This window comes from Myotis brandtii, unplaced genomic scaffold (genome assembly GCF_000412655.1).
Source record: "Myotis brandtii unplaced genomic scaffold, ASM41265v1 scaffold39, whole genome shotgun sequence".
In the NCBI taxonomy this organism is placed as follows: domain Eukaryota; kingdom Metazoa; phylum Chordata; class Mammalia; order Chiroptera; family Vespertilionidae; genus Myotis; species Myotis brandtii.
The window spans coordinates 7,045,105-7,072,082 of NW_005364953.1; the positions used below are offsets into that span (position 1 = coordinate 7,045,105).

The window sequence follows — 26,978 nt, forward strand, 5'->3', positions numbered from 1 at the left end:
GTTAGCGTCTTAATTTGGGTTTCCTCAGAAGCAGACCCTGAGAAACACCCACAGGGGGTAGAAAGTGATACAGGGAAAGGAAAGCAGTCCATAGTGTGTTATCAACCCAGCTACTACTGTTGGTGACTAGAGCTTAATCCGTGGGGAATCATATAGATTACAGACCTTAGAGTGACCTTGCTCAAGAGGTGAAAAGAGCTGGGGTACTTATACATAAACTCCAATCATTTTTTGGTTAAGAGCCACCCTCCTCCTCTTCCAGCCTATCATGCAAAGGGTAGAAAGCTTTCCAGGGTCTCTGATAATGCCCATAGACAAAGAGATATTGGCAGTTATAAATCATCAGCTGGAACACACAAAAATGACAAGGCTGAGAAATAGAGGACATGACAGATGGCATTAGCTACATGTATTTGAATCACATGAAAATATTACCCCTTGTCTATTGGGGAGGTTAGCTTAGGCAGACTAAATAAAGGAGACATGGGCTAGAATACTGATAGAAGTTTGAAATTTGATGGAAACTTAAGGATCTCAGGAGTTAATAAGAACACCTGGAGAGAAAGCAATGTGGACACAGCATTATTGTGGGCCTTGAAACTGGCCCAGGAATCTGAACTAGCTGAATTGGCTACTGTACCATAAAGGAGGAACAATAGATCACAGTGGGGAATAATTGCATTTTATTTTGGTGACAGTTGTTTCACCAGTTGGGTATAGGCTTTTCAGACCAAACACCCAGCAACTAAGATAGCTGTAAAGTTTATAGTTCAATAATTTCTTTTAACTGGAAAGTCTCACACAATGGATCAAATTTGGGGCATATTTCATGGGAATCTGACAAGTATCCAGCTTTTCTATATAGCATAACCATTCATAGGCCAGGGAGCCAGGGAACAAGAAGAAACTGTACAACAAAGACCTAGATATAAATGCCTATGATGAAAATGAAAGATTTCTGAGCTCACTACCTTCTTTTGATTCTAAGGAAATTAGGGTCTGATTAGCCAATGAATTATCAAAGACAGGTGATTTATCAGGGCCTCTGTGGGAGCCCAAGGGTTTTTGGAAAACCTATTCACCTCTTGTCTTCTATATAGGCATTGAGTGAAGGAAATCATTTAGGGTCCCTGTTTTCTACTCACTTCCCTCCTTGCACATTCTCCAAACAAGGAATCAGGTTAAGTAAGATTCTAATAGAATCAAGTGGACCATTTTTGCTTGTGGGCTCATTATGAATTTATAAGATTGTATTCATGGATACAGCACTTTCTTCTGCTTCCTTTAACCTCTAAGCAGCCAACATAATAAACTGACTATCCTACTTTTTCTCCCCAACATGGCTTCCAGGTCTAGGGCTACTATCCCATCAGTCTAAACCTCTTGTTTGAAATGGAGTTCTTTGTTGGAACTTTTAAATTCTCTATGACATCTTAATTTCTCTGTAGAAACTTGACAGTAAGAGAGATTTCCTATAAAGACTTGGGCCATTTGATATCCCATCATTGTATTATTTGGACCATGCTGTCATCTGGTGTTCATTGTATAGTCCTACTTGGTAGGCTATGTTCAACAAAGATACTGTACATAATCTAAGGTGAGGAATACAATAGGTGTGGTGTTTAACATCCTGAATAAAATGCTTTCACAAGTTTCTGATAATGACATCAGAGGCATTCACTGAACACCTTAGATAGCTGAATTTCACATCTCTTTGGCCCAAGAAAGGCTCATAAGAGCCATGATACAGATTAGTCATAACATTTTGTGTTACCAGAGAAACAATAAGAAGTACATTATTAAATTTCCATGAAAGAAGTTCAAAGATACTAATTGTACCTGTTCCCATCCTCCATTTTCATTCTGTCTTAAGAAAAGAAATGCTAAAAGGAACCCTTATTTACTGCTGATGGGGATGTAAATTGGTATAGCCACTATGGAAAACAGTATGAATGTTCCTCAAAAATTAAGAATAGAGCTACCACATGACCCAGCAATCCTTCTTGGTATTTATCCAAAAAATTGGAAAACATTTGTTTGCAAAGAACATGCACTCCTATTTCATTGTAGCATTATACGTGGTAGCTAACACATGGAAACAACCTAAGTGTCCTTTGATGGATGATTGGGTAAAGAAGATGTGATACACACACACACACACACACACACACACACACACACACACACACTGGAATACTATTCAGTCATAAGAAAAGATGAAATACTGTCATCTGCAACAGCATGGATGGAGCTTGAGATGTCATGCTAAAGGAAATAAGTAGGTGAAAAAAGACAGAAACCATACTACATCACTCCTATGTGGGATGTTAAAAAGGAAGCAACAAACGAACAAATTCATAGATACAGACAACAGAAGGGTGGTTACCAGAGGAGAAGGAGGTGGGGGAAGGATGAAGAGGGTGAAGGGGATCAAGTATATAGTGATGGAAGGAGAGTAGATTTTCTGTGGTGAGCACACAATGCAACATACAGATGTTGTCATTACAAAGTTGTACACCTGAAACTTATATAATCTTATTAACCAATGTTACAACAAATTTAATAAAATTTTTAAAAACAAAATTTTAAAAAGACAAAAACCTCAAGAAAAAGAAATGCTGAACTGACTAATCAGAATCCAGGACCTTCACTGGGCTGTTTTTTAATGCACAGAACTTGGGGGTAACAATAAGACCTTCTCAGGTTATCATTTTCTCCTGCTCAGGTGAAACTTTTAATCTCATTAGAGTGAAAAATTCCAAAATTTTATTTTGAGTTTAAGAGCTCTAGATTAAAGTCAGAGCCACACCACCAGCTCCTTAAGTATTATTTTGCTTACCTTTACCTCCTTTGTGGGCCTCACAGAAAGAGCAGTTAAGCCAAGTAAGTATTTGGGTCTCTCTGGGTTCCTTGATATATCATCCTAATCACATCTCTTACTAGTACCCCAATTACACCCCAACCTCCAAAAAAGTAAAAGAGTCTCACTTCTAATAGTGGATACAGTAAAAGGTATCCAATCCAGGGCATGTCAGTAAGAAATAAGAAATCTGAGCAATGAATAAAACCTTGGAAAATCTAGCAGATAATGGGCTGTCACTCTAGAAGTATTCTTGTTTCAGAACCTCTATGAGAAGACTGAGGATGTGAAAGATGCTGGCTTGCACTCCTACCCAAGATTTGTACCTGCTCCCACCCTCCATCTTCATTCCACCTTAAGAAAAGAAATGCTAAAGGGAACCCTCATTCACTGCTGGGGGGAATGTAAATTAGTACAGCCACTATGGAAAATAGTATGGATGTTCCTCAAAAAATTGAGAAGAGAGCTATCACATGACCTAGCAATCCCTCTTCTGTGTATCTATCGAAAACATTTGTTTGCAAAAATATGCACCCCTATGTACATTGCAGCATTGTTTCAGAATCTCTGTGAGAAGATTGAGGACACTAAACAGAATTTGATAGGAAATGCAAAAGATCTTAATGGGGGAGGGAGTAATTCTTTATTGGTCCAAACCTTGTTTTGATAACTAACACCACTGTCCCGTATTCCCAGATTTTCTTATTTGTTGTGTGTTTCACATTAGATTCTGGTCCATTTTTACCTGTTTCCTTATAAACTAACCTTGACTTTGATTAACTGCACACTAGCAGTTTCATGTGACAGACCCAAGTTCTTTCCTGAACAGAGAGCCCCAATAGCAGAGGAAATAATGTAAAGCATTCTAATTTGTCCCCCTATATTTGCCAGCCCACTTGCACATACATGGGACCACATGACTAGGTCTGGACAATGAAATATAAGTGGATGTGACATGTGTCACTTCTGGCTGAGTCAATAAAGTTCCTACATGAAATTATCCAGCATCTCTTTTTCTCCTACAGCATCAGTTGAACAAGCTACATGTCCCGATGGTGCAGCTACAAAACAGTGGAGTGACTGTGTGGAGCAGATCCCCTCCCATTCTCACATCCCTGTCCCCAGCAATGGGACTGTGATATGAGCAAGAAATAAACTCTTGGTGTGTAAAACTTCTGACACTTTGAGTTTGTTATCTGAACATAATTGTATTCCTATAGAAGACAGCCCCCTTCTCCTGCATGCATAGGGCTTATTTCACACTCTTAACTTAGTCGTTAATAAATCTGCATGTTAAACCCATAATCCTCTGAACTGGCTCTACTGGACATAAAATCGCACACAAGTCAGCAAGCAAAGCTTTAACTTTCAACCAAATACATAGTAGTGAGCAATACAATTCAGTAAGCACAAATATTTTGTACTGCACAAAAAAACAGGAAATAATTAAATTTCGTATAGACATTTCTTTATTATATTTTCCCACTTGAATATTTAGAGAATAATTTAAATGTGATTCATACTGACAGCAAGCACAGTATCAAATATTAGCTTTTTAATATTTTTCTGTTCTCACCCTTGATTCCTTTAGGAAAAAATATTTAGATGACCTCAAAGAAACACTTATTATGCTAATCACAGTATGCAGTAATACAACAATCCCATACTCAATAGAAAATAAAGCAACAAAGAAGTGAAAAAGTCTTTCTCCTCAAATCATTTTAATTCTTTTTTCCACAGCCATATAAATTTAAAGTATGAAACAACAATAATACAGCTATAGAATCTAGGTTTTCTTTCAAAGCAGCGGCATATAAAACATAGAAAAGCTAAAACCTCAGCACAAGCTTCAAAAGAACAAGGACTGAGAGGATTTGATGAAGACATGAAATGCACGAAATACAGTACACAAAATACTAGAATGCATAAAATATAAAGCTACACATTTCAAGTAGAAAGCATTGTAAAATATATAAAATATGCAAGAAATCAAAATGAAAAAGATTTTTCTTAGAGTACCATGAATACACTGGAACTGGCAATTAGCATTTGAAGATGGGAACAAGAAAATAGCAGTTTCCCATTTAAAACTTTATTTCTAGGCTTTAGGATTTCACCTTCTTGACATCCTTCTTTCCAGAGCTCTCAGTAGCTGACTCTGCTTTTCTTTTCTGTGACTAAAATGGAAACAGATTTAATGTTCTGCTCCAATATGGATATTTTTAAATGGCCCAACAATGTTAAATCTAGGATGTAAATGCATTAAAAAAAATTTTAACATGAATATTCACTTAAATGTTATACTCACAATTAATGTTCTAAATAGCCCAACAAACTATATAACCCAATGTAAAATAACCTTCAAATATGTTTCTTTTTAAAAAAAAGACATAAAATACGCATAAAAAATAGTCATCAAGTGACTAGTTACACATGGTACTATAAATGTACTCTTATGTTAACTACTTAATACTGAAAGTTTTCTGGGCAAAATGTTATTTATGAGTGTATTATTTATAAAAACTATATGATAAGATATTAAAATACCACATTTCATGTATTTTATGATGCACATTTCTTTTCCACGTTAGCATCTCTGAAATCAGGATGCATTTTACAATTGGTGACAAGTTATAGTTACTTGGCAACAGTTTTTCTCAGTGGTACATAAAATAATGCTGTGTCTTAGAGTAGAAGGCATCCAGGCTTGCTGAAATATGGTAGTTTACATAACCACACTCAAATAACATGACCCATTTAAGACTATTTTAAATTGTAACTATACAAGGCAACCTGACTGGATTAAAATCAAGTCATCTTATTATTCAACAGTTAATTTATTAGCAAGTAAACCAAGTAAAGCTTTACTATCTGCTCAAAGTTCTAATTTTCACTCATAGTTCCACAAAGAAAATTTATTTGATCAAATCAGAACTCCCTGTTTCAATTTCAGCCCCATCCCATAACCCTCCTCCAACTCCCACCAACAACTCTAGTCTCAATTTGAAGGATTTTACTTGCATTATATTTTTGCTTAAAGTCATGAGGAATTTTTTTAAAATAGAGCCCTGTTACTAGGTAGGGAGTTCCTAACCATATGGTCTATAAACAAATAAGAAACAGTGGTTGCAGTGTAATTCTTTTTCTATCAAAAACAAATTAGCAATTCATAAAACCAGTTTTTATAATTGGTATCACTATGGCATTAAACATAATATAGGCATTTTAATTATGTAAAAAAATGGGATCTACCTAAAAATTAGGAAAATGCTGAAAATTTTACCATTGGAGTTTTAGTTGTACGTTTCTTCTTTTCTGCTCTCTCTCTTTCCTCAATTTCCATATTTTCTTTCTCAATCAATGAAATCAGAGTATTACAGCGTCTCTGGAACTCCTAAACCAAACAGTTAATGATTTTAAATTTCTGTGACCCAGGAATACTCATTAGTGATAATTCTTTAGCTGTATCATTTCTGTGGTACAGATTTCTAAAGTTAGTATTCTTCAGAACAATATCTATACAGGATATTAATACATTCCACCAAAAATATGGGGAAGAGGTAAATGTCATTCAATGGGTAAATGGGAAAAAAAAAACTTTGGTGCCCTTGTTCCATGAAATACTACCCAACAATGAAAAGGAAGTAAGTCTTGGTACGTACAACAATCTAGATGAACCTCAAGAGAATTATGCTGAATGAAAAAAGTCGACCTCAAAAGGTTACATACATATTCCACTTATATAACATTTTTTAGAGAATTTTTTTACTGTTCAGGAAGAGAGCAAACAAAGAATATGTAACATTCTTGATATGACAGTTTAGAAATAGAGAACATACCAATCGTTTCCAGGTGCTATGGAAAGGGAGGATAGTGGGAGTGGCTATAAAAAGCTAGCATGAGGGAGTCTTACAGTGGTGCTGGTTACATGAATCTACATGTGATAAAAATTGCACTGATCTACATTCACATGCGTGAGCACACACACACAAGAGCCATGTATAACTGATGAAATCTGAATAAGCACTGTGGATTGTACTAATGTCAATTCCCTGGTCATGACATTGTACTATAGTTATGCAAGATGGTATAATCATATCAATTTGGGAAGACTAGGTGAAGGGTGCATGGGACCTCCTGTACATTTCTTTACAACTTCCTGTGAATCTATAAATATTTCTAAATAAAAAGCTAAAACCACATAAACAAAAAAAGGGAATATCTTATTGCCAGAGTAAGTTTTGCAAGTAGTCAGTTTACAAAACTGAAACAGATTGCTGTCGGGCAGGGCTCCTCAGAGTGGTCAAGTTTCCGATGAGCACTGTCAGCCACTAGGTGAGAGATGTAGGATGCAAGTAGTTCCAAAAGCTATTCAACCAACAGAACTCTCTTCTCACAGAACATCTTGTGGGATCAGAGTTCTGAGGAACACATCTCAGGAAACACTGCTGTATTTGTTAATTTGGAGCAAACAATAGCTGAAAAGATTCTGCATTCACCTTGCCACTACCTATATTTCACTGCCAGCAAATCAATGCATCTGACTATAAACAGTTTTTATGAATGTATGGTGAGTACCAAACATATGATTCATTAATATAGACATTCATATACGTTAATCCTGTATACTTTGCTGTATTTTAAAGGTAAATCATAGTTTAATATTAAAAGATAAGTAATATTTTAAAATATGATTCCTTTTCTGTATAAGCAAAAATGCCTGATAAAATACAAAATAGCTAAATGTTCAAATGAAAATGTTTATGGACAATTAAAACTCCAACCAAAAATATGGTCAAAATACAATAGAAAACTCCTAAAAATTAAAATGTCCAAATATTTTTGATTTTTCACTAAAACTAATGATCAAAGAAATGCAAAGTAAAACAGTATCGTCTTTATTAAATTTGCAATATGTATGTACATATGTATGTGGTATGTGTATCCAGTGTCAGCAGTAAGATGGTGAAATGAGAACTCTATAATTCACTGATGATGAGATGCCAATGTTATGAACTGAATTGTGAACCCTCAAAATTCATATGTTGAAGTTAGCACCTCCACATTGTGACTGGAGGTAGGACCCATAGGAGGTAATTAAGGTTAGTTAAATGAGGTCATAAAGATGAGGTCTTGTGTTTTTACAAAAAGAGAAAGTGATGCCCAGAGATCTCTCTCGCTTTACACTCCAACAAAGAAAGGACCATGAGAGAACACAATGAGAAGGTGCCATCTACAGGTCAGGGATAAAGGTCTCACCAGAAACCAACCCTGCTAGCACCTTGGTCTTGGACTTCCAGTCTCCAAAACAGTGAGAAATTTCTCTTTAAACCACCTGCAGACTAACACATTACCTTTCTAGAAAGCAATTTGGGAATATCAATAAAGCATCTTAAAAATGTCATATTTTGAACTAGCAATTCCACTCCTAGAAACTTAATGTAAGGAAATAAGAAATATATAGGGTGTCCCAAAATTCACACAAGATTTTCAATTCAATTGCAAATCTTGCGTGAATTTTGGGACACCTATATATAAAGATTTACTGTAAAAGAATGTTTACAGCAGTGTTATTTTAGCAGGAAAATACTGGGGACTAAATTTTTGGTAACTTGGAAATACACAAATGCATCTTATATACATATATACAGAGAAATAGCTGAGAGAATATTATCTACAATATTACTAATGGTTAACAGCAGGTATCTCTGAGAGTGGGACCAATGATAACATATTTTCTTCTTTATACTAGTCTGTATTTTCCAAGTTTTCTGCAATGAACTTTTAGGTGTTTGGTAATCTGTAACATTTTTAAGAAATGGAAAATGGTTTTTTGAAGACAGTTTTATCTGTCCAAATAAAAGCCAGAAAAATGGCATACAACATAGAAAATGTTACATAACAAAAATATTATCAACTATCCAAACATTTTTTTACTCTAAAATTCAAGCCCAAAAGGAAGCAGAAAACCAAAGATAGTCTAGACAGAAAAATTCCTCATTGACAAGTTATTGTTTAACTGTTATAAATAACCTTACAAAACACTGGTACATTCAAGTCTCTTGTACATATTCAATTACCCAAGGTTAAATAATTTAGGAAAAGTAACACTGAAATTTTCCTTACTTACCAAAACAATACTGGTATCTTTAATATGCAGACCAAATACTCTTCATAGCTTCATTCAATAACACACATACAAATTAAACAGCATGTTATTCAATTTATCTATTATAGAAAGGGCTAAGTTGACCCTGATGAGATTTGATTGTTGGTTTCTAGGGAGACTAGATGGAGTCTTTATTTGAATCTCATTCTTGAATCATTAAGCTATACCCTCTGGCTATTATTATTCTCAGTAAGTAATAGTTGTCTGTGACTGCAGATATCTTTGGATACATATTCATGGTTTATATGTGTGATTCAGGAAAAAAATAATACTTTTGACACAGTCTCATATGCAGAGAAGTAGTATATATAAAAGTGATTATAAATAGACTGTATAATTTCTTACCTTCATTCCTTTTAACTTGTCACTAATTACTCCAAACAGAAAAATAACCTAACTCACTAGATAAACGCACCAAGGAATGGGAAAGGATGAATGTTGCTTTACTAGCATAGGTACTGTCACTTTCTCTAGATATACCAACCCCATATTTTTAATTTTTTTAGAAAGAGAGAAAGGGAGAAGGAGAGAGAAATATCAATGTGAGAGAAGGAGAGAGAAACATCAATTAGCTGCCTCCTATATGCCCCCTACCGAGGATTGAGCCTGCAACCCCATGCATGTGCCCTGACCAGGAATGGAATCAGCAACCTTTTGGTACATTGGACAACACCCAACCAATTGAGCCACACTGGCCAGGACCCAACCCCATTTTTTATTCACACACTTAAAGACTACCTAACTAAACAGATGGTATCATAAATAGATCACTAGCTAAAACCAGAAATTACATGGAGAAAGGCCAGATTACAAATAAAAGGGTGTTGTACTTTTTAAATGACTATGAGAAATTTCATGATGTCAAAAGCACTTTCATCGTGTATCATTATCCTTTCATTTATATATTTTACTACATTTTTATAACTCTTTATCTTCCCATTTTCCTGGGGTTACAGGGAGTGGTTTCTACAGTTCTATAGTCTACTTATCTCTTTCTCTCATCATTTCCCCATGCTGAATTTAGGAATGAAGTTGCAGGGAGAAAAATAGCATATAAGAGGAAGAGAGGAGATGCTAAACCAATAAATACAACAGGAAAGTGACAAATGGAAGACTGTTCTGCAATGTTAATAACTGTGGCAAAAGAAGAAAGTACTTCGTGTTCACGCATATGTGGAAATGCTGGATTTTAAAAAGGTTAAACAAATTTCTTCATGGCAGGATTTCTCTGGGTATTTCACATTCTAATGTAGATTGGAAGCATCCAGGGAAGGATTCAGTATCAGAATTTCCCAAATCTATTTGAACACAGAACCCTTGTCCTGCATATCATCTATTTGCATATCCTAGAACAATGTTTGGGAAAAACTAACTAGGGAAATGCCGTGCAGGGTAAGAATGATGAATAAGGTTAAGTTTGGATCAAAGTACAAAAAAACAACAACTAGAAACTAAGAACTAAGAACTAAGAAATTTGACTTAATTCAGTTGACAAAAGGATCTCATTGATGATTTTTGAGCTGGAGGAGTGATATAATTAAAGGTGTTTTTTGGTACTTGGAATTCTTTCCTGGATACAGATTCTCAACAGTAAGAGTTCATAAAACTATACACTCTCAAGGTTAGAAAGGGCCTTTAAAAACCATTCAAGTTGATGCTTGAATCCCTTCTATTAGGCCCTTGTTAATTAGTTGTCCAGCATGTCTGAATTCTTCCAATGATAGGGTCCTCTCTACCTCTCAAGGCTCTCTATTTCACCTTTCGACAAGTTTAAAATGTCCCCTATGCAACATTACAATTTGCTACAATCAGTTTCCAACAATCAGTTCTAGGTAGAATTTTTTTAAATATGATTTTATTGACTTGAGAGAGAGAGAAAAGGGAGAGAGAGAAACATCGATGAGAGAGAGACATCAATCAGCTGCCTCCTGCACACCCCCTACCAGAAACCTTGTTTGCATTCCAGGCATGTGCCCTGACCGGGAATCAAACAGGTGACCTCTTGGTGCTTGGGATGATGCTCAATCCATTGAGCCACACTGGTCGGGCTACATCTAATTTTTATAGTTATAGAAAACAAGCTGATTCCCTCGTCTGCATGACAATATTTCAAATATTACAAAGCAGCTATCATGTTTCTATCACTATCACCAATACAACCCCCAAACACCCCTCATTTAGTAAGGGCACATGCCTGGGTTGCAAGCTCAATCCCCAGTGTGGGGCATGCAGGAGGCAGCCAATCAATGATTTTCATCATTGATGTTTCTATCTCTCCCTCACCCTTCCTCTCTGAAATCAATAAAAAAATATTTGAAACAGAGGTCAGCACATCTTTTCTGAAAAGAGCCAGATAGTAAATATTTTCGGCTTTGTAACCACATGGTCTCTGTCACAACTATTCAGCTCTGCCATATAGAATAAAAGCAGCAGTAGACAGTATATAAATGAAGGAGTGTGGCTGTGTTCCAATAAAATCTTACTTACAGATATTAAAATCTGAATTTTGTATTTATTTTCACATGTCACAAAATAGTATTCTCTTGGTTTTCTTTCAACCATTTGAAAATATAGAAATCATTCTTGGCTTGCAGGCCATACAAAAACAGGTGGTGATCACAATTTGCCAACCCATTTAAAACTACAGAATTTAAATTTACTTAAACAAATTTTACTGCCTTAGCTTTCCACACCTTTAATTATGATCTTACTCACTATAAAGTCACCCAAGTTTCAACTTTTAAATACTAAGATATGTATCTCTACCTTTATGTAATAAATGATGGAATGTTTGCAGTGAACAGCACTGCCCCTTAGTGTGTGGTAAACATCAGTCATCCTGGGCACCAAGTTCAAATATCATTTTCCCCAATACTCAGCTTCAAAGCATCAATACAAAAGGCACAGAAAGCATCAGTAGTCTTGAAGTGACTTATTGAAAGAGACTAAAGAAGCTCTTCATCACATTTCCTACGTACTAAAATCCTAGACACTAGCCCTATCTACGTCTAAATGACAGAAGGTTCATGCCCATTATGGTTCAAAGTCAAAAGCAGGTGAATAAGCAAGGGAAAAAAATAAATTGCACTTCACATTTGTGTCTCTAAAGTTTTAGGTAGTCCTATAAAGCCATAATTTTCTTCTACAGTTCTTAGTAAAACAAAATCAGTAGGTTTTCACCTTTGCTCTTTTATAAACTCCCTATACTTTACCTACAAAATCAATACCTTGAACTATACATTGTGTGGTATATTTCCCAGGTCCTTTGTCACCTTGGAACCTCTATCATAATAACAAAAAGCAATCACATTTTATACTAGAATCTCAGGGCCCAAGCACACTGCCAGTTAAATGAGAATTAATATTCTAATAAATATATCATACATTTCTTAAAAACAAGTATCAAATGTTATGATGCTTTTACTTAACTGCTGCTGCTTAAACATCATCCTATCCTATATAATAAAGAGGTGATATGCAAATTGACCATCACACCCTCACAAAGATGGTTGCCTATGACCATGCCAACGGGGGGTTAGTGAGGGACGACCAAACGACTGAACAGCAGACCACATCGGGCAACCAGGCCAGTGGGGGGGGGCCTGTGAGGGGCAACCAGGACAGCAAGGGGGCAGTTTGGGGCAATTAGGCTGGCAGGGGGTGGCAGTTGGGGGCAACCTGGCTGGCAGCGGGGGGCAGTTAGGGGCAACGGGTGGGCAGTTAGGGGTGACCAGGCAGGCAAGCGATTAGGAGCCAGCAGTCCAGGATTGTGGGAGATGTCCGACTGCCGGTTTAGGCCCGGATTGTGAAAGGGATGTGGGATTGGGCCTAAACTGGCAGTCGGACATCCCCTTAGGGGTCCCAGATTGGAGAGGGTGCAGGCTGGGCTGAGGGGACCACCCCCATGCACAAATTTCATGCACTGGGCCTCTAGTCCTATATAATAAAAGGCTAATATGCTAATCAACCAAATGGCAGAATGAAAGGTCGCTATGATGCACACTGACCACCAGGTGGAAGACGCTCAATGCAGGAGCAGCTCCCCAGTGGTCAGTGCACCCCCACATGGGGAGCACCGCTCAGCCACAAGCCCTGAGGGAGGCTCATAGCTGGTGAGTGCAGCGGCATTGGTGGGAGCCTCTCCTGCCTCTGTAGTAGTGTTAAGGATGTCCGACTGCTGGCATACGAATTTCGTGCGCCAGGCCTCTAGTTACTTATAAAATGTTACATCACCTCCTCACAAGGTAACACATAAGTATAAACACCTAAAACAGACTCCTGTTAGTGCATTTATTGTATTGCAGATTGTTAGGACAAGGACAATTCTACCTTAAATCAAACACTATAGTTACTAATAAAACACATGATATTTACAACTGACTATTCAAACTTATCCTATATAATAAACACCTAATATGCTAAGTGTCCAGTCAGCTGTTCAACCAATCAAAGTGTAATATGCTAATGATATGCTAAGGGCACTCAACTGCTCGCTTTGATGTGCACTGACCACTAGGGGGCAGATGCTCCGATCAGTAAGTTAGCTTGCTGCTGGGGTCAGGCTGATCGGGACTGAGCAAGATGGGCCAGACCCACCCTGGAGCCCTCCCGCGGTCCCTCCCTGGCTGGCCAACCTCCCGCATCTCTCCCTAGCCCTGATCATGTACTGGTGGAGTCCATGGCCCTGTCCTGCACCCTCTCGCAATCTGGGACCATCGGGGGATGTTGGAGAGCTGGTTTTGGCCCGATCCCGCAGACAAGGCCGAGGGACCCCACTGGTGCACAGATTCGTGCACTGGGCCTCCAGTGAATAAATAAAAGCTACAGGGATGAGAGCCTAATAAAGTCTAGGATTAGAAAAAGGTAGATGAAAAGAAAAGAACTCAACCCCATTGGTACATTTCTTCACATTCTATCCAAATCTGCTCCAACTGCAGGTGTCTATGAGATAGAAGCAAACTTAAGTACAAAAGTTCCAAGCTCATCTACGCCTACTTTGTGCAAGGTATTATGCTGGTCCCTTTAGACATAACCAGTTGCAATTAAAAATTAAGAGAACAGTAGTACAAAATGGGTCTAGGGCAGATGGTGATACATTAGCTAAGGGAAGAAAAAAAAGATGAGGAACAGAGAAAAGATAGAAATATAAATTTGGAGATTATCAGCCTATAGTTGGTAGGTGAGGTAGACATTTGGCCACTTGCACAAAACAGTATTTCTAAGATGTAAATCTGATCATGTCACTGACCTGTTAAAATCTTCCAATGACTCCCCACTTCCTATAGACTAAAGACCAAAGACTTCAATATAGCAGACAGTTATTTCCTTATTTCCCAGTACTTCCCTCCTTACACCCTACCATATCAACCTACTTGCAGTTTCTGAATATGCTTGGCTTGTTTATACCTTTGCCCATGAAGTTTCCACAACCCTGAATGTAGTCCCATGGCCAACTACTTTTAGTTTTTTAAGACTTGGTTCCAAGAAGGACCTCTTCTATGAAGCTATTCCTCGGACCTAAAACTCAAGGCAAAGTCAAACACTACCTCCTCTGTGCATATCTCTACATAGAACCTTTTCAAAATTAAGGCTGGAAAGGGACAGTTTCAGCTTTTAAGTGCATGAGTTAATAATATATCTCTATGAGCATAACTATATTGCATTTTTAATATTTTAATAATTCTATAGTCAAGAAGAACCCAATAATATATTTTACAGTTAACCAGTTTTATCAATAATGTATTAATTCATATTTCTCACATTTCATTAATAATGTAATAGTCTAAAATATCAATGTTAGCTGTTATCATATAATTAACTACTGACATGTAAAATAAAAATTGTGATTGGCCTGCTTTATGAAATTTTCTAGACCATGCTGCATAAGCAACAAACAAAAGTAATTACTGTGACTCTAGAATAAGTAGGAAATTTTCAAATTTGGCTTTTATTTTTCTGAAGTATAGTACCTATAAAGAAAATCTTTCTCTATGATGAACTAATAACCTAATTAACACTATCACTGATAAATCTATAAAAAAGAGAAGCAAGCTAATAAAAGGCTATAGTGATATTTTCTAAAAAATATTTTTTCTCCTACAATTCTCATGAGAAATTTCATTTTCTTATTTTAAATAAGGAACACTTTCATTAATAATAAGTTGATTTAAAAACAAACAGTAATATCATGAAATTTTTATTACATTGTATACAACAGTGTGTGATTCTCTGAGAGGCTGTCAGAAAAAAAATCATTTAAACTACTACAAAAGGCACGGTAATTGTAATAACTAATTACTAGTACTTTGATTCAACTCCAAGGCACATGGCCACAGGCAATATGCACATAGCTCAGCCGTGGGCAAACTACGGCCCGCGGGATCCGGCCCGTTTGAAATGAATAAAACTAAAAAAAAAAAGACTGTACCCTTTTATGTAATGATGTTTACTTTGAATTTATATTAGTTCACACAAACACTCCATCCATGCTTTTGTTCTGGCCCTCCGGTCCAGTTTAAGAACCCATTGTGGCCTTCGAGTCAAAAAGTTTGTCCACCCCTGACATAGCTCCTTTGTCTGGGAGAGGAAAGAAAAATTTTCCCCAGAAGTTAAAAGGCAAGAATTCTTCTTCTTCTTCTTCTTTTTTTTTTTTTTACTAAAATTAAGAGTAAAAGCAACCCTGCAAAGGATACAATAAATGGTTATATCAAGAAATATTATTTATCTTAGAGAGTTAAATTCTGATTTTCTCCTTTAAGTACTTAAAAGGACCTAAGCAGATCCAAAAATGTACTGATTAAGCTTTGGGTACTTTTCATATGTCCTTTCCAGTAAACTGACTAATGTGCTGGATCTTTTGGACCTCTCATATTCTTCTCAAACCTCCAAGTCACATTGGTCTATCACTAAATGAATGGAAATAGTACCCTGACATCTATTCCCTGAAAGGAATGACAAGAAAATTAATGAGCTAATAGTGATAAAGATTTTGGCAAGCATTATATAAAAGGTACTATCAAAAATGAAGTATTATCATTTTTTATAGTCATTTGGTAAAAGTCTTTGAATGCCCTAAGACTAAGACCCCATTTTAAGATATTTTTCTTAGGAGGGAAATGGTAGGGCTATTCATATGCTCTGAGTTTTAAAATCTAAATTGATCGTATCCTTCCTACTTGTTTATATAGTTCAATAGGCTTTGATTACTTAAAGAACACAGAAGTTTTTGAAGAAAGAAATCACGATCTTTTTAACACAGAGAAATGAAACTAAAATTCATTTTTTTTCTTTTGTAGAGCAAGAATTTTTAAATGGAGGAGAGCCTCAAAGAAATCTTCAACCTTTAGCTGAAGACTTTCAAAGTGAGGCATATTTAGAAGTGGAGGTTCATGACTTTAAGCACTATAAGACTGTTATTTAAGTCAGAAGCCATTAATTCAGTACTTTGAGATCTCAGAATAAAATATGACTACCAAAGTTTCTACTTTTTTTCTAAGCATTTCCATCCTATTTATTGGTATCTCTGGGAGAAAAGAAAGACATCTTTAAGCAAGATTATGTTTTTAAAGATAGCTTCTATAGTAAGCTAAGTTTAAAGTTTAAACACTAATAAGATTTTAATTGGAACACAGTGACATACATAATGAATCAAATTACATCTTCTGTATTTCTAAGATGGGATTTTTCAATGAAACAAATTATTTTAACTTCGGAAATCACAACTGCCTCTTTCAATTTCCTAGGTTGTGAATGTGATTCACTATATATGAACAATTATTTAAAATGATAGGGCAAAGAGATCATCTAGGAATATTAATAATCTATTTCTTTGTGTCTTATTTTAAATTTTTTCAATTATGGTTTACATTCAATATTATTTTGTATTAGTTTCAGGTGTACAGCATAGCAGTTAGATAATCATAATTAAGTAAGTGTTCCCCCCCATATTTCCAGTACCTACCTCGTACCATACACAGTTATTACGATATTATTGACTATATTCCCTATGTTGTACTTTACATTCCCATGACTATTTGTAACTACCAATCTGTACTTCTCAAACCCTTCAAAGTTTTCACCTAGTCCTCCAACCCCTCTCCACTCTGGCAACCATAGGTCTATCCTCTGTATCTATGAATCTGTTTGTTTTGTTTGTTTGTTTACATTGTTTTTTTAGATTCCACATATAAATGAAATCATATGGTATTTGACTGACTTATTTCACTTCCCTAATGACTGATATTATCATAAAATATTCCAAAAAAGACGATCTAAATATATTTTAAATATACTACCTGTACTCTAATTCCAGATATATAAGCAAAAATGATCCATTACCCAGGAGGAAAATAAAAACAATATGACAGAAAAGTTAACAAACAGAACACTTTGTATTACAATATTTAAATATGAAATAAACTATCACATATTTTTAAAGATTTGTTAGAAATCATAAATTGCACCTTCTAGAAGGTAATTAAGGACAGAGATGTCTTAATTTTCAAAAGACAAAATGAATGTTTCATTGTTCATTAGCTATGTAGTTAATATCTGCTCTTTGGAAAACACACATTAGAGATTTAAATATCTTGGTAAAGAAACAGGTAAATGTAGAAAGAAGATGGAGGAAAAGGATTCTTTACAAGGGATTTCAGGGACATCTAGTGGTTGTTAATAATATACTTGGTTTATTCTTGGAAAATGAAATAAGTTTATATAGTTCTACAGGCATGTTCATATTACAAATAATATAAGCTTTTCCTTGCACTTCTAAATCTATTTCATCCTACTGATTTTGTTTAATGATTCCAGAAACTGAAAACAGCATTAAACTCTCAACCTTTTTAAAAATTAGTAAAATATCACTGAAATAATATTTGAAAATTCAGCAAAAGTTCCACCACATAAAAGGGCATACATGATATAAAATATGATTCACCAAAAAATATAGGTAGGCATTTGTCTTTTACAAGTTGTTGATGCTGCTTTAAATTAAATAGTTAAATGCATAAACCTCCAAATGGCTAAAATGCTAAACACAAGAGGTACAAATTTCCAATTATAAAACATATAAGCCATGGAGATGTAATGTACAGCATAGTGACTACAGTCAGTAATATTATAGCCCTGGCTAGTGTGGTTCAGTTGGTTAGGTGTCGTCCTATGCACCAAAGGGTCGCTGGTTCCATTCCCAGTCGGGGCACATGCCCGTGTTGTGGGCTCAATCCCCAGTAGAGGGCCTTCAGGAGGCAGTCAATTGATATTTCTCTCTCCCTCTCCCTTCCTCTGTATAAAAATCAATTTTAAAAATCTTTAAAATAATAATAATGTAATGCATACTTAAAAGTTGCCAAGAGATTAAATCCTAAAAGTTCTCACCACAAGAAAAAAATTTTCTTTCTAACTCTATTTGAAGACAAATGCTAACTAGACTTATTGTGGTGATCATTTGGCAGTGTATACAAATGTCAAATTATTACACTGTATACCTGAAACTAATGTTATATGCCCATTATAACTCAAAAAATGCTTGAAAGGAGTTCTCTGCAAAACATGGTCATAGATATACTAAGCTAGAAGGCACCTTAAAAGGCCAAGAAGCTCACTGTCAAAGGCTTCAGACAATCAAAATAAAATCTCATTTTGAAATCTAATAGACAAATTATTCTACAGTGTTCTTCAATGATTATGTCAATTATCCAAAGAACCCTGTCAAACAACTCTTCCCTACATCCAAACTTAGCCCTTCATGCTATTGATTAATTTTTTTATTCTCTTCCCAGTACTTTCTACTGCATCTTATTAACATACTAGAGGCCTGGTGCACAAATTCATGCACAGGTGGGGTCCCTCGGCCTGGCTGGCAATCTGGGCATTCAGGACTGTCTCACCCAGTCCTGATCGGGGCTGATTGGGGTCAGCTGGCTGGGGGGAGGGACCGTGGGAGTTTGGCTGGCCATGGGAGGTTGGCTGTGGGAGCGCACTCACACCAGGGAGCAGCTCCTGCAATGAGCCTCTGCCCCCTGGTAGTCAGTGCGTCATAGTGACTGCTTGACCAGTCCTTCGGTCATTTGGTCGCTTAGGTTTTTATATAGAGATACACCTCTTCATATTCTTTTGAACAAGTATAGCACTTTACATTTATTCCTATTAAGTGTTATGTTGTAAGATCCAATGGATCCATCATTCCAATTTCTCTAGTTCCTTTTGGATCCTGGCTTTATCCAAAGAATTTGCTAGCTCTCCCAGTATTACATATTCCATAAACTTGATAGGAACATTCTAATAACAATCCAAGAGAACACTCTAAATTTTTTATAAAGTTTTATGAAATATCTGATCTTATAAAGCATCTGCCAAAATTAGCATCTTCAATATGACACACTCAGTTTTTTACTTTTCTTATTATTCAACTTGAACTGAAATACAAAATCAAATAAAATCTTTGCACCCCTAGGAAGCTTTGGCCAAGAAAACATTTATAGTAGATAGCAACCACTTAAGAAAAAAATGTTCAATATTTGGATTGTTAGTTTCTGGTTACTTTTAATTTTTAGTCTGTATAAAAGCTACTTTTGTTTTAATTCAGCTTTCAAAAAATTGATGATGTCGACATTAAAAATGTGTTGCATTTATTTCAATATCATCATAACACTGCTAAGCAGCACTAGAATTTAAAAAAAACACAATTCAGATTAGAAAGTACCAGAATAAATTATAAGTAGCTAAAATAAAAATATCTCTTTTACTTAATTATTCTTTGTCTCATAATAATTTTATAAAGAATCCACTTAGGCAACAATCCATTCCCTCCTTCCCTCCCTCCCTCCTTCCCTCCCTTCCTCCCTCCCTCCCTCTCTTTTTCCCATCCTCCCTCCCTCTTTCTGTCCCTCCATCCCTCCCTCTTCCTCTCCCTTCTTCTCTCTCTAAAAGTGATAAAAATATATCCTCTGGTAAGGAGAGAAAGAGAGAGAGAGAGAAAGAGAGAGAGAGAGAGCGAGAGAGAGAGACTAAAGAGACTCAACAGTCAAATTTAATGTTTGAACTTTGACTGGATCATCAAATTTAAATAACAGCTATGAAAAACACTTTTAGGACAACTGGAAATTTTGTACATTTTGTACATGAACTGTATACTGGATAACATTATTGAATCAATGTTAACATTTTCAGGTAGGATCAAGATATTGTGGTTATGTAGGAAAATGTTCTTGTTTTTAGATAAATGCTGAGGTATTTACAGGTGAACACTATTGATGTGTGCAACTTACTTTCAAATGTTCAGAAGTATAGATATGTATATTTATAAATATAAAATAAAGATGTATTTCTGAATGCAAAATATAGATTATATATATATATGGTATATATGTATAAGTATATACATGCATATATGGGAGGGGGAGAAAGTCAATGTGGCAAATGTTAGCAATTATAGAATCTAAGTGAAGAATATATAATATTTGAAATTTTCAAAATAAAAGTTAAAAGAAGTAAGAAAGGAATACATACCATGGCAGTTCTAGATTTGATAAACCAGTCAAATCTAAACTGAGGAGCATTCCGTACGCACTGTCTTAATTCTTCATACACATTTTCTCTATCAAAGCCCATTTTGTGTAACATACAAATCAAGAATCTATCTTCTTCCTCAGTATAGTTTTTTCCTTTGCTGGTTCCATACTGAATACGTAACTGATGAAATGGAGCCTTGTATCTTGCAATCTGTAGATTTAAACAAAGTAGTGTTTAAACTAAATGTGCAATAAGTCAAAGCTAGTAACCATATTAGTTAAAATAATCCTATATAATAAAACCCTAATATGGAAATCTACCTAACGGTGGAACGACCGGTCGCTATGACACTGACCACATAGGGGGCAACCGGTGATGGCGATCAGGGGGCAGGGCCTGCCAGCAGGCGGTGCCAGGCCACCAGCCAAGGTGGGTGACAGCAGGAGCCCCCTGACCGCCCTTCCCGCCAGTCACCCCTGATCGCCGGCCAGGCCTAGGGACCCTACCCTATATATTGGGAACAGTCTCTTAGATTTAAAAATTAAAACCTGGCAAGGCTACTCTAACACTGAAAAAAAAGGATGATGCAGTGATGACATGCATGGACTCTGGCTTGCACATTTTGTGGTCAGCCCTGATTCTGACACTTATAACTGTGTGACAAAACCAATTACTTAACTTCTCTCTGCTTCAGTTTTTCTACCCATAAGATGGGGAAAATGGTAGTACTGCCTCAGAAGGATCATGTTATGTACTACTTTTTATAATCAGGGCCAAAAAATGTAGCTGCCCATACAACAGCAAGATGCCTTTCACCTGTATGAAAAGTATGGTCACTGGTGCATGCAGCATCCCGGATTGCGAGAGGGATGTTCAACTGCTGGTTTAGGCCTGACATCCCCCAAGGGGTACTGGATTGCGAGAGGACACAGGCCAGACTGAGGGACACCCCCTCCCATGCACGAATTTCGTGCACTGGGACTCTAGTCTATATAATAAAAGCCTAAGCGACGGTTATGGTGGAATGACCAGAATGACTGGTCACTATGATGCACACTGACCACCAGGGGGCAGATGTTCAATGCAGGAGCTGCCCCCTGGTTGTCAGTGAACTCCCACAGGGGGAGCGCCACTCAGCAAGAAGCCAGGCTCACGACTGGTGAACACAGCGGGGGTGGCGGGAGCCTCTCCCACCTCTGCAGCAGTTCTAAGGCGCAGTGAGCTGAGCGGTAAGGAGCAGCAAGCAGGTGGGCTGTAAGGAGCAAGGGGGATTTCCACCTGCCGGCTTAGGGGAGCAGGCCTATGCCAGCAGGCGGACATCTCCTGAGGGGTCCCGGACTGTGAGAGGGTGCAGGCCGGGCTGAGGGGCCCCCCCCCCAGTGCACAAATTTTGTGCACTAGGCCTCTAGTTTAATAATAATGTTACAATTATGAAATATAGTACTTTGGCATCCAGGGCTTTTTTGATACTGATCCTCCGTTGAATTCTTGCTTCACCACGTTCAATTTGAGCCATAATTTTCTCAATGTCCTGTAATTCATTGCAACGTTCCCAAAATACAGCTGAAAGACAGAGTTACTACTTTAGAATACTATCATCTTAAGAAAATAAATCCACAGAATTGTACAATAAAGAAGTAACAGAAAAGGACACAGCAAAATGATGTTTAAAATTAAAATTCAGATCCATCTGCATATGTTAAATTATTAAATACAAATGACATTTTTAATTATCCATCCCAAATGACAGGATTTCAAGATACTACAGATACTGATTTATGCTATGCTTTTATTCCAACATGATACAGAAGGGATCAAAGGAGAGAGGGTGACCATATAACTTAGAGAGCATTGCTTCTTAGCAAGCAAAAACAAAAAGGAAAACATTATCAACACATTATTCAAACTTCCTACAAAGCAGCAATTTCTACTGAAACCATTGCTTCGCCTTTGGAAGCACTCACTGATCTTATTTTCAGTGAACTGTCACTTATTTTTTAAACTTACCTGGAATAGCCTTTTCTCTAAAAAACAAAAAACAAAACACCAAGTCACCCTAATTTTATAAATGAGCTAAATAATCTGGCTGTATTAATATGCATTAATGTAACTTCAGTGAAAAGCCTTTTTAATGACATACTCTAAAATTTTTCATTTTTAGAGCCTATAAGAAGGAATGTTACCCTGATCAGTGTGGTTCAGTTGGCTGGAGAGTCATCCCATACACCAAAAGGTGGTGAATTTGATTCCTGGTCAGATCACATACCCAGGTTGCGGTTAGATCCCTATTCAGAGTACATACGGGAGGCAGCTAATCAATATTTCTCTCTCACATCGATGTTTCTCTCTCTCTCCCTCTCCCTTCCTCTCACTCTAAAAATCAATAAAAAATATCTTCAGGTAAGAATTTTTTTAAAAAGAAAGAAATGTTAGCACTCTCTAATTTGTAGAAGCACCTGCATTCATTTATTCATTCTTTCACTTATTCATTCGTTCAACACATGTTTAAATGCCTGCTATGTATAAGATACTCATTAACAGCCAATTGTAGGCATTTCTTCTCTTATTGTAACCAACTACATAAACCCATTCCAATCTCCCCACCCTTTGACAGAGCCCCAATTAAACCGTCCTTAGCTAGTCATGCCACCAGGTCTGGTGTCAAATTTGAGGGAACATCTGATATGTTATCTTTTTTAATCACTTGTTTTCTTGCAACTTCATATACACTGATGCTATTTTGAAGAAAATTCTACTTCAGAATATCACTCTGCACATACCCTTTTAACTCTTTTATTCAACTCTTGCTGCAAAATGTGTCTCTCACCTATTTTACTTCCTCTAAGCACCCAAGTGCTCTAAACTTATGTGATAAAGCTTAAGAGTAATAGAAATATTATGCCAGTATCAAGAAAAAAGGAAGTTCATAAACTTGATTTATACTATATGAAATAAAAACTCAATATAACCAGCCTCTAAAGTCCCTGGTGATCATCAGAAGACGCTTTCATATTTCCAAACGAAAAAAAATGTATTCTATAATTAAATCTGGATTTCTTCAAACGCTGACACTATAGATAACCTTAAGAGCTGGTCCTAGCTTATATTAATCCTTGACATATTTGCCAGTATTATAATGTCTCCTCCCTACAGAATTTGAGTTGTTAAGCTAAGTAGGATTTGAGGGACTAGCATAGAAACCTCAGACTACTTTGTAACATTGCTTTTATGGGGGAAATGTGCTGGATTCTAAAGAGCTAATATTCAGACTAAATATGAGAGCCCAACGTATTTGAAAGTCAGAAACTTCCTATTCTACATATAGAAAATTTCCTAGACATAATTGCCTATATTTGATAAGATTTTTTTTAGAAGCCCGAGGTTGAATATGCTGTGGCATGGGAATTATATTAATTCCATGTGCTTCAGCAGCTAACCTAGTTCTGGTCAAGACCAAAGACACAGATGAGTAAGAGAGGGACATGATTCTAGGATCAATCAACAGATTTATTGAAGCAGTCTTTTTAGATCTATTCTAGCTTGTCTGGAGTTAATGGAACCCACATGACCTGCCTGGAGTTCATTGGAACCCTGACAGTGTCTGAGGACCTAAAAGGGCCTAATAGGAATTCTCTACTTCAAGGATGACATAGAAAGACACTAATTCATTCTGCTGAACCTGAAATCTCCAACTTTATCTAGAACGGGGGATGGGGGGCAATGGGGGGATAAGGACACATATGTAATACCTTAATCAATAAAGAAAAAAACTTTACCCAGAAGAGGACCAAATTCCAGAGGTGAGAAAGTGGGAAACTTATTTTCTCAATGCTCATCCAATTGCCTTTTTTTCACCAGGGCTTTACTTAGCTCCACTAGCTAACTACAACGGCAGTTACTTTGTTTTGAAAACTCTTAAAATCTTTTCATAGAAATAGAATTATATTTTATACTCTCACCTGTACTTTATTCATAAAAGTTTAAAAGATCTCTGAACAATGCACAATTACAGCGACACTAATGAAATGAATAATATTACAATTAAACATCATGTTTGAAGTTATTTACAAACCTGAATACTCCATGACCTCCTCAGGGGATTTGCCCTCCACCTCTCGAGCTATATTATCAATGTCATCTCTTCCATACTTCTCATTAGCTTTAACAAATTGGTTAAAATCACGCTTAGTCCAGTTTGTGAATCCCTGTGAACAAAAAATTAAGCATTATCAATCAAGGTTAAATTAACAAATCCATTTATTCTATTTACTTCTATACAATGATACATTAAAACAGTTTAAAAAACTGAAAATGTTTCTCCTCATAAAATCCTAGGTGTTTTATGTTGGAATCAAAAGTTGAATGAGTGTTATTTATAAAAATAACTGCTTTTCTATCATGAAGAGAATGTACTTCTCCCCAAGTACTAAAAACTGATTTATAGTTTCAAAATATTATAGTTTTTTAATCCCATATTTTATACATGTCCTTGCCTTTGGGGTAAAGTTGATAAAATGTTCTCTACAACCAAGGTCCATAAGTTTGGTACCTATATTTTCTTCTATGTAACTTATTGTTTTGGGTCTTATGTTTAGGTCTTTGATCAATTTTGAACTAATTTTTGTACATGGGGACAAACTGTAGTCCAGTTTCATTCGCTTGCATATGGCTTTCCCGTTTCTCAGCACTATTTATTGAAGAGACTGTCTTTACTCCATTGTGTGTTTCTGACTCCTTAGTCGAAAATTATCTATCCATATATATGTGGTTTTATAGCTGAGGAGCTATTAACTTTTACGTATACAATGATTATCTTAAAAAGTTTCAAAAATCTCTCATCATTGTACTAAAGTTCTTTCCAAGAAAGGATAAAAGGCATTTTGAGAATTATGAAATTAGTCCATAAATAAAATATTAGTAAAGTATAATTTCAGAGGACAGTTCGCATCAGCCAATAAAATAAATTTAAATTTTCAAGAATCTGTAATTATTGTCTCAGGACTCACAGTGAATTAAATTACCTTATTATAATTGATAAAATACATATCTTCTTTCCAACAATTGACACCTACATTTATGTATTTACTGGTATTTCCAAAAGGGTTTATTTTGTGAAAGAGATAAAAAAAAAAATAGGGATATTTGGTCTAAACACTTACAAAACAGCCCTGAGTTTTGTTAATGTATCCAGTCAAGGTACTAGGCCTATACAAAAAAAAATAAGTAATCTATATTTTCTTTTTTCTATTAGTTGACTAGAAGTATTTCAGTCACTTAAAATATTTTACTTGTGTGAGAAGTTTTTCCTTTTCTTCATTCTCCTCTGCTGTAAGAGGTTCAGCTCCATCTATCTTTTTTTGCTCCTCTCTTTGAGCCACAGCTGGATTTGGGATATCAGAATTTCTTGGGACCTATAAATTCAAAAGATGAGTTATGAGTAAACTGTTGAGAAAAAGTAATTAAGGATACACACACACACACACACACACACACACATATCAATCTTTAGTAAACAATATAAAGTCATACCAGAATGACATATGATCCTCTCCACAATCCTACTGTCATATTACCAAAATAAAAACCTTAAATGTGCCACATGGTATTTTTTTTATTGAACTTATTGGGATGACATTGGTTAATAAAACCATATAGGTATCAAGTGTGCAACTCAATAAAACATCATCTGCCCATTGCATGGTGTGCTCACCATCCAAAGTCGTCAAAGTCAAGTCTCTTTCTGTCCCCATTTATCCCTACTTTGCATATTTCCACCTTCCCACACTTCCCTTTCCCTCTAGCTATCACCATACTGTTTGGCCATGTCTGTGTGTGTGTGTGTGTGTGTGTGTGTGTGTGTGTGTGTGTATCCTATATAATAAAAGAGAAACATGTAAATTGACCATCCCTCTGCTACACTCACCAGCCAATCAGGAGTGAGTATGCAAATTAATCCAACAAAGATGGCGGGTTAATTTGCATGCACAGGCGCCAGGCGGAGAGTGGAGCGGCTTGGGGAACTTGGCTCCCCAAGCTGCTAGATGGAGAGCAGAGAGGGAGAGCTAGTGGCTTGGAGGACTTGGCAGAGTAGGGGGCCATGGGATGGAGACAGAGCAGGAAGGGAAAACCAAGAGCATGGGGAGCACCAGGAATTCTGGGAATAGTATCTCTGGTGGCAGCCCCAGGACCGGAAGTGGAAGCCCAGAGCGCGGGGAGCACCAGGAATTCTGGGACTCATAGTTCTGGTGGCAAACGGATCTCCAGACACTAGAGCAAAGTGAGCCTGGAGCAAGTTACTGTTGCAGGTGGGGGATGGAGGGAAAGCAAAGGTGAGAGACATAGTAAAATCAGAGTGTCTAGGAAAAATTAAAGGGAATATCCTAACACTTCCAGGAAATCTCCACCAATGAAGCAAAGAAAAAAAAATGCCTCTAT

General features: G+C 36.5%; 1 protein-coding gene across 1 annotated transcript in view; it reads right to left on the reverse strand.

Moving 5' to 3' along the window:
• Positions 1-4,306: 4,306 nt before the first annotated feature.
• Positions 4,307-26,978, reverse strand: part of SMARCA1 (SWI/SNF related, matrix associated, actin dependent regulator of chromatin, subfamily a, member 1) — an 80,320-nt gene continuing 57,648 nt past the window's right edge. The window contains exons 21-26 of the mRNA XM_005872716.2: positions 25,832-25,954; positions 24,616-24,748; positions 21,988-22,106; positions 20,541-20,753; positions 6,144-6,254; positions 4,307-5,037 (exon numbers count right to left, since the gene is read on the reverse strand). Coding sequence (XP_005872778.2) covers positions 4,966-5,037; positions 6,144-6,254; positions 20,541-20,753; positions 21,988-22,106; positions 24,616-24,748; positions 25,832-25,954 — 771 coding nt within the window. The 3' untranslated portion in view covers positions 4,307-4,965. The remainder of the gene's footprint in view (positions 5,038-6,143; positions 6,255-20,540; positions 20,754-21,987; positions 22,107-24,615; positions 24,749-25,831; positions 25,955-26,978) is intronic.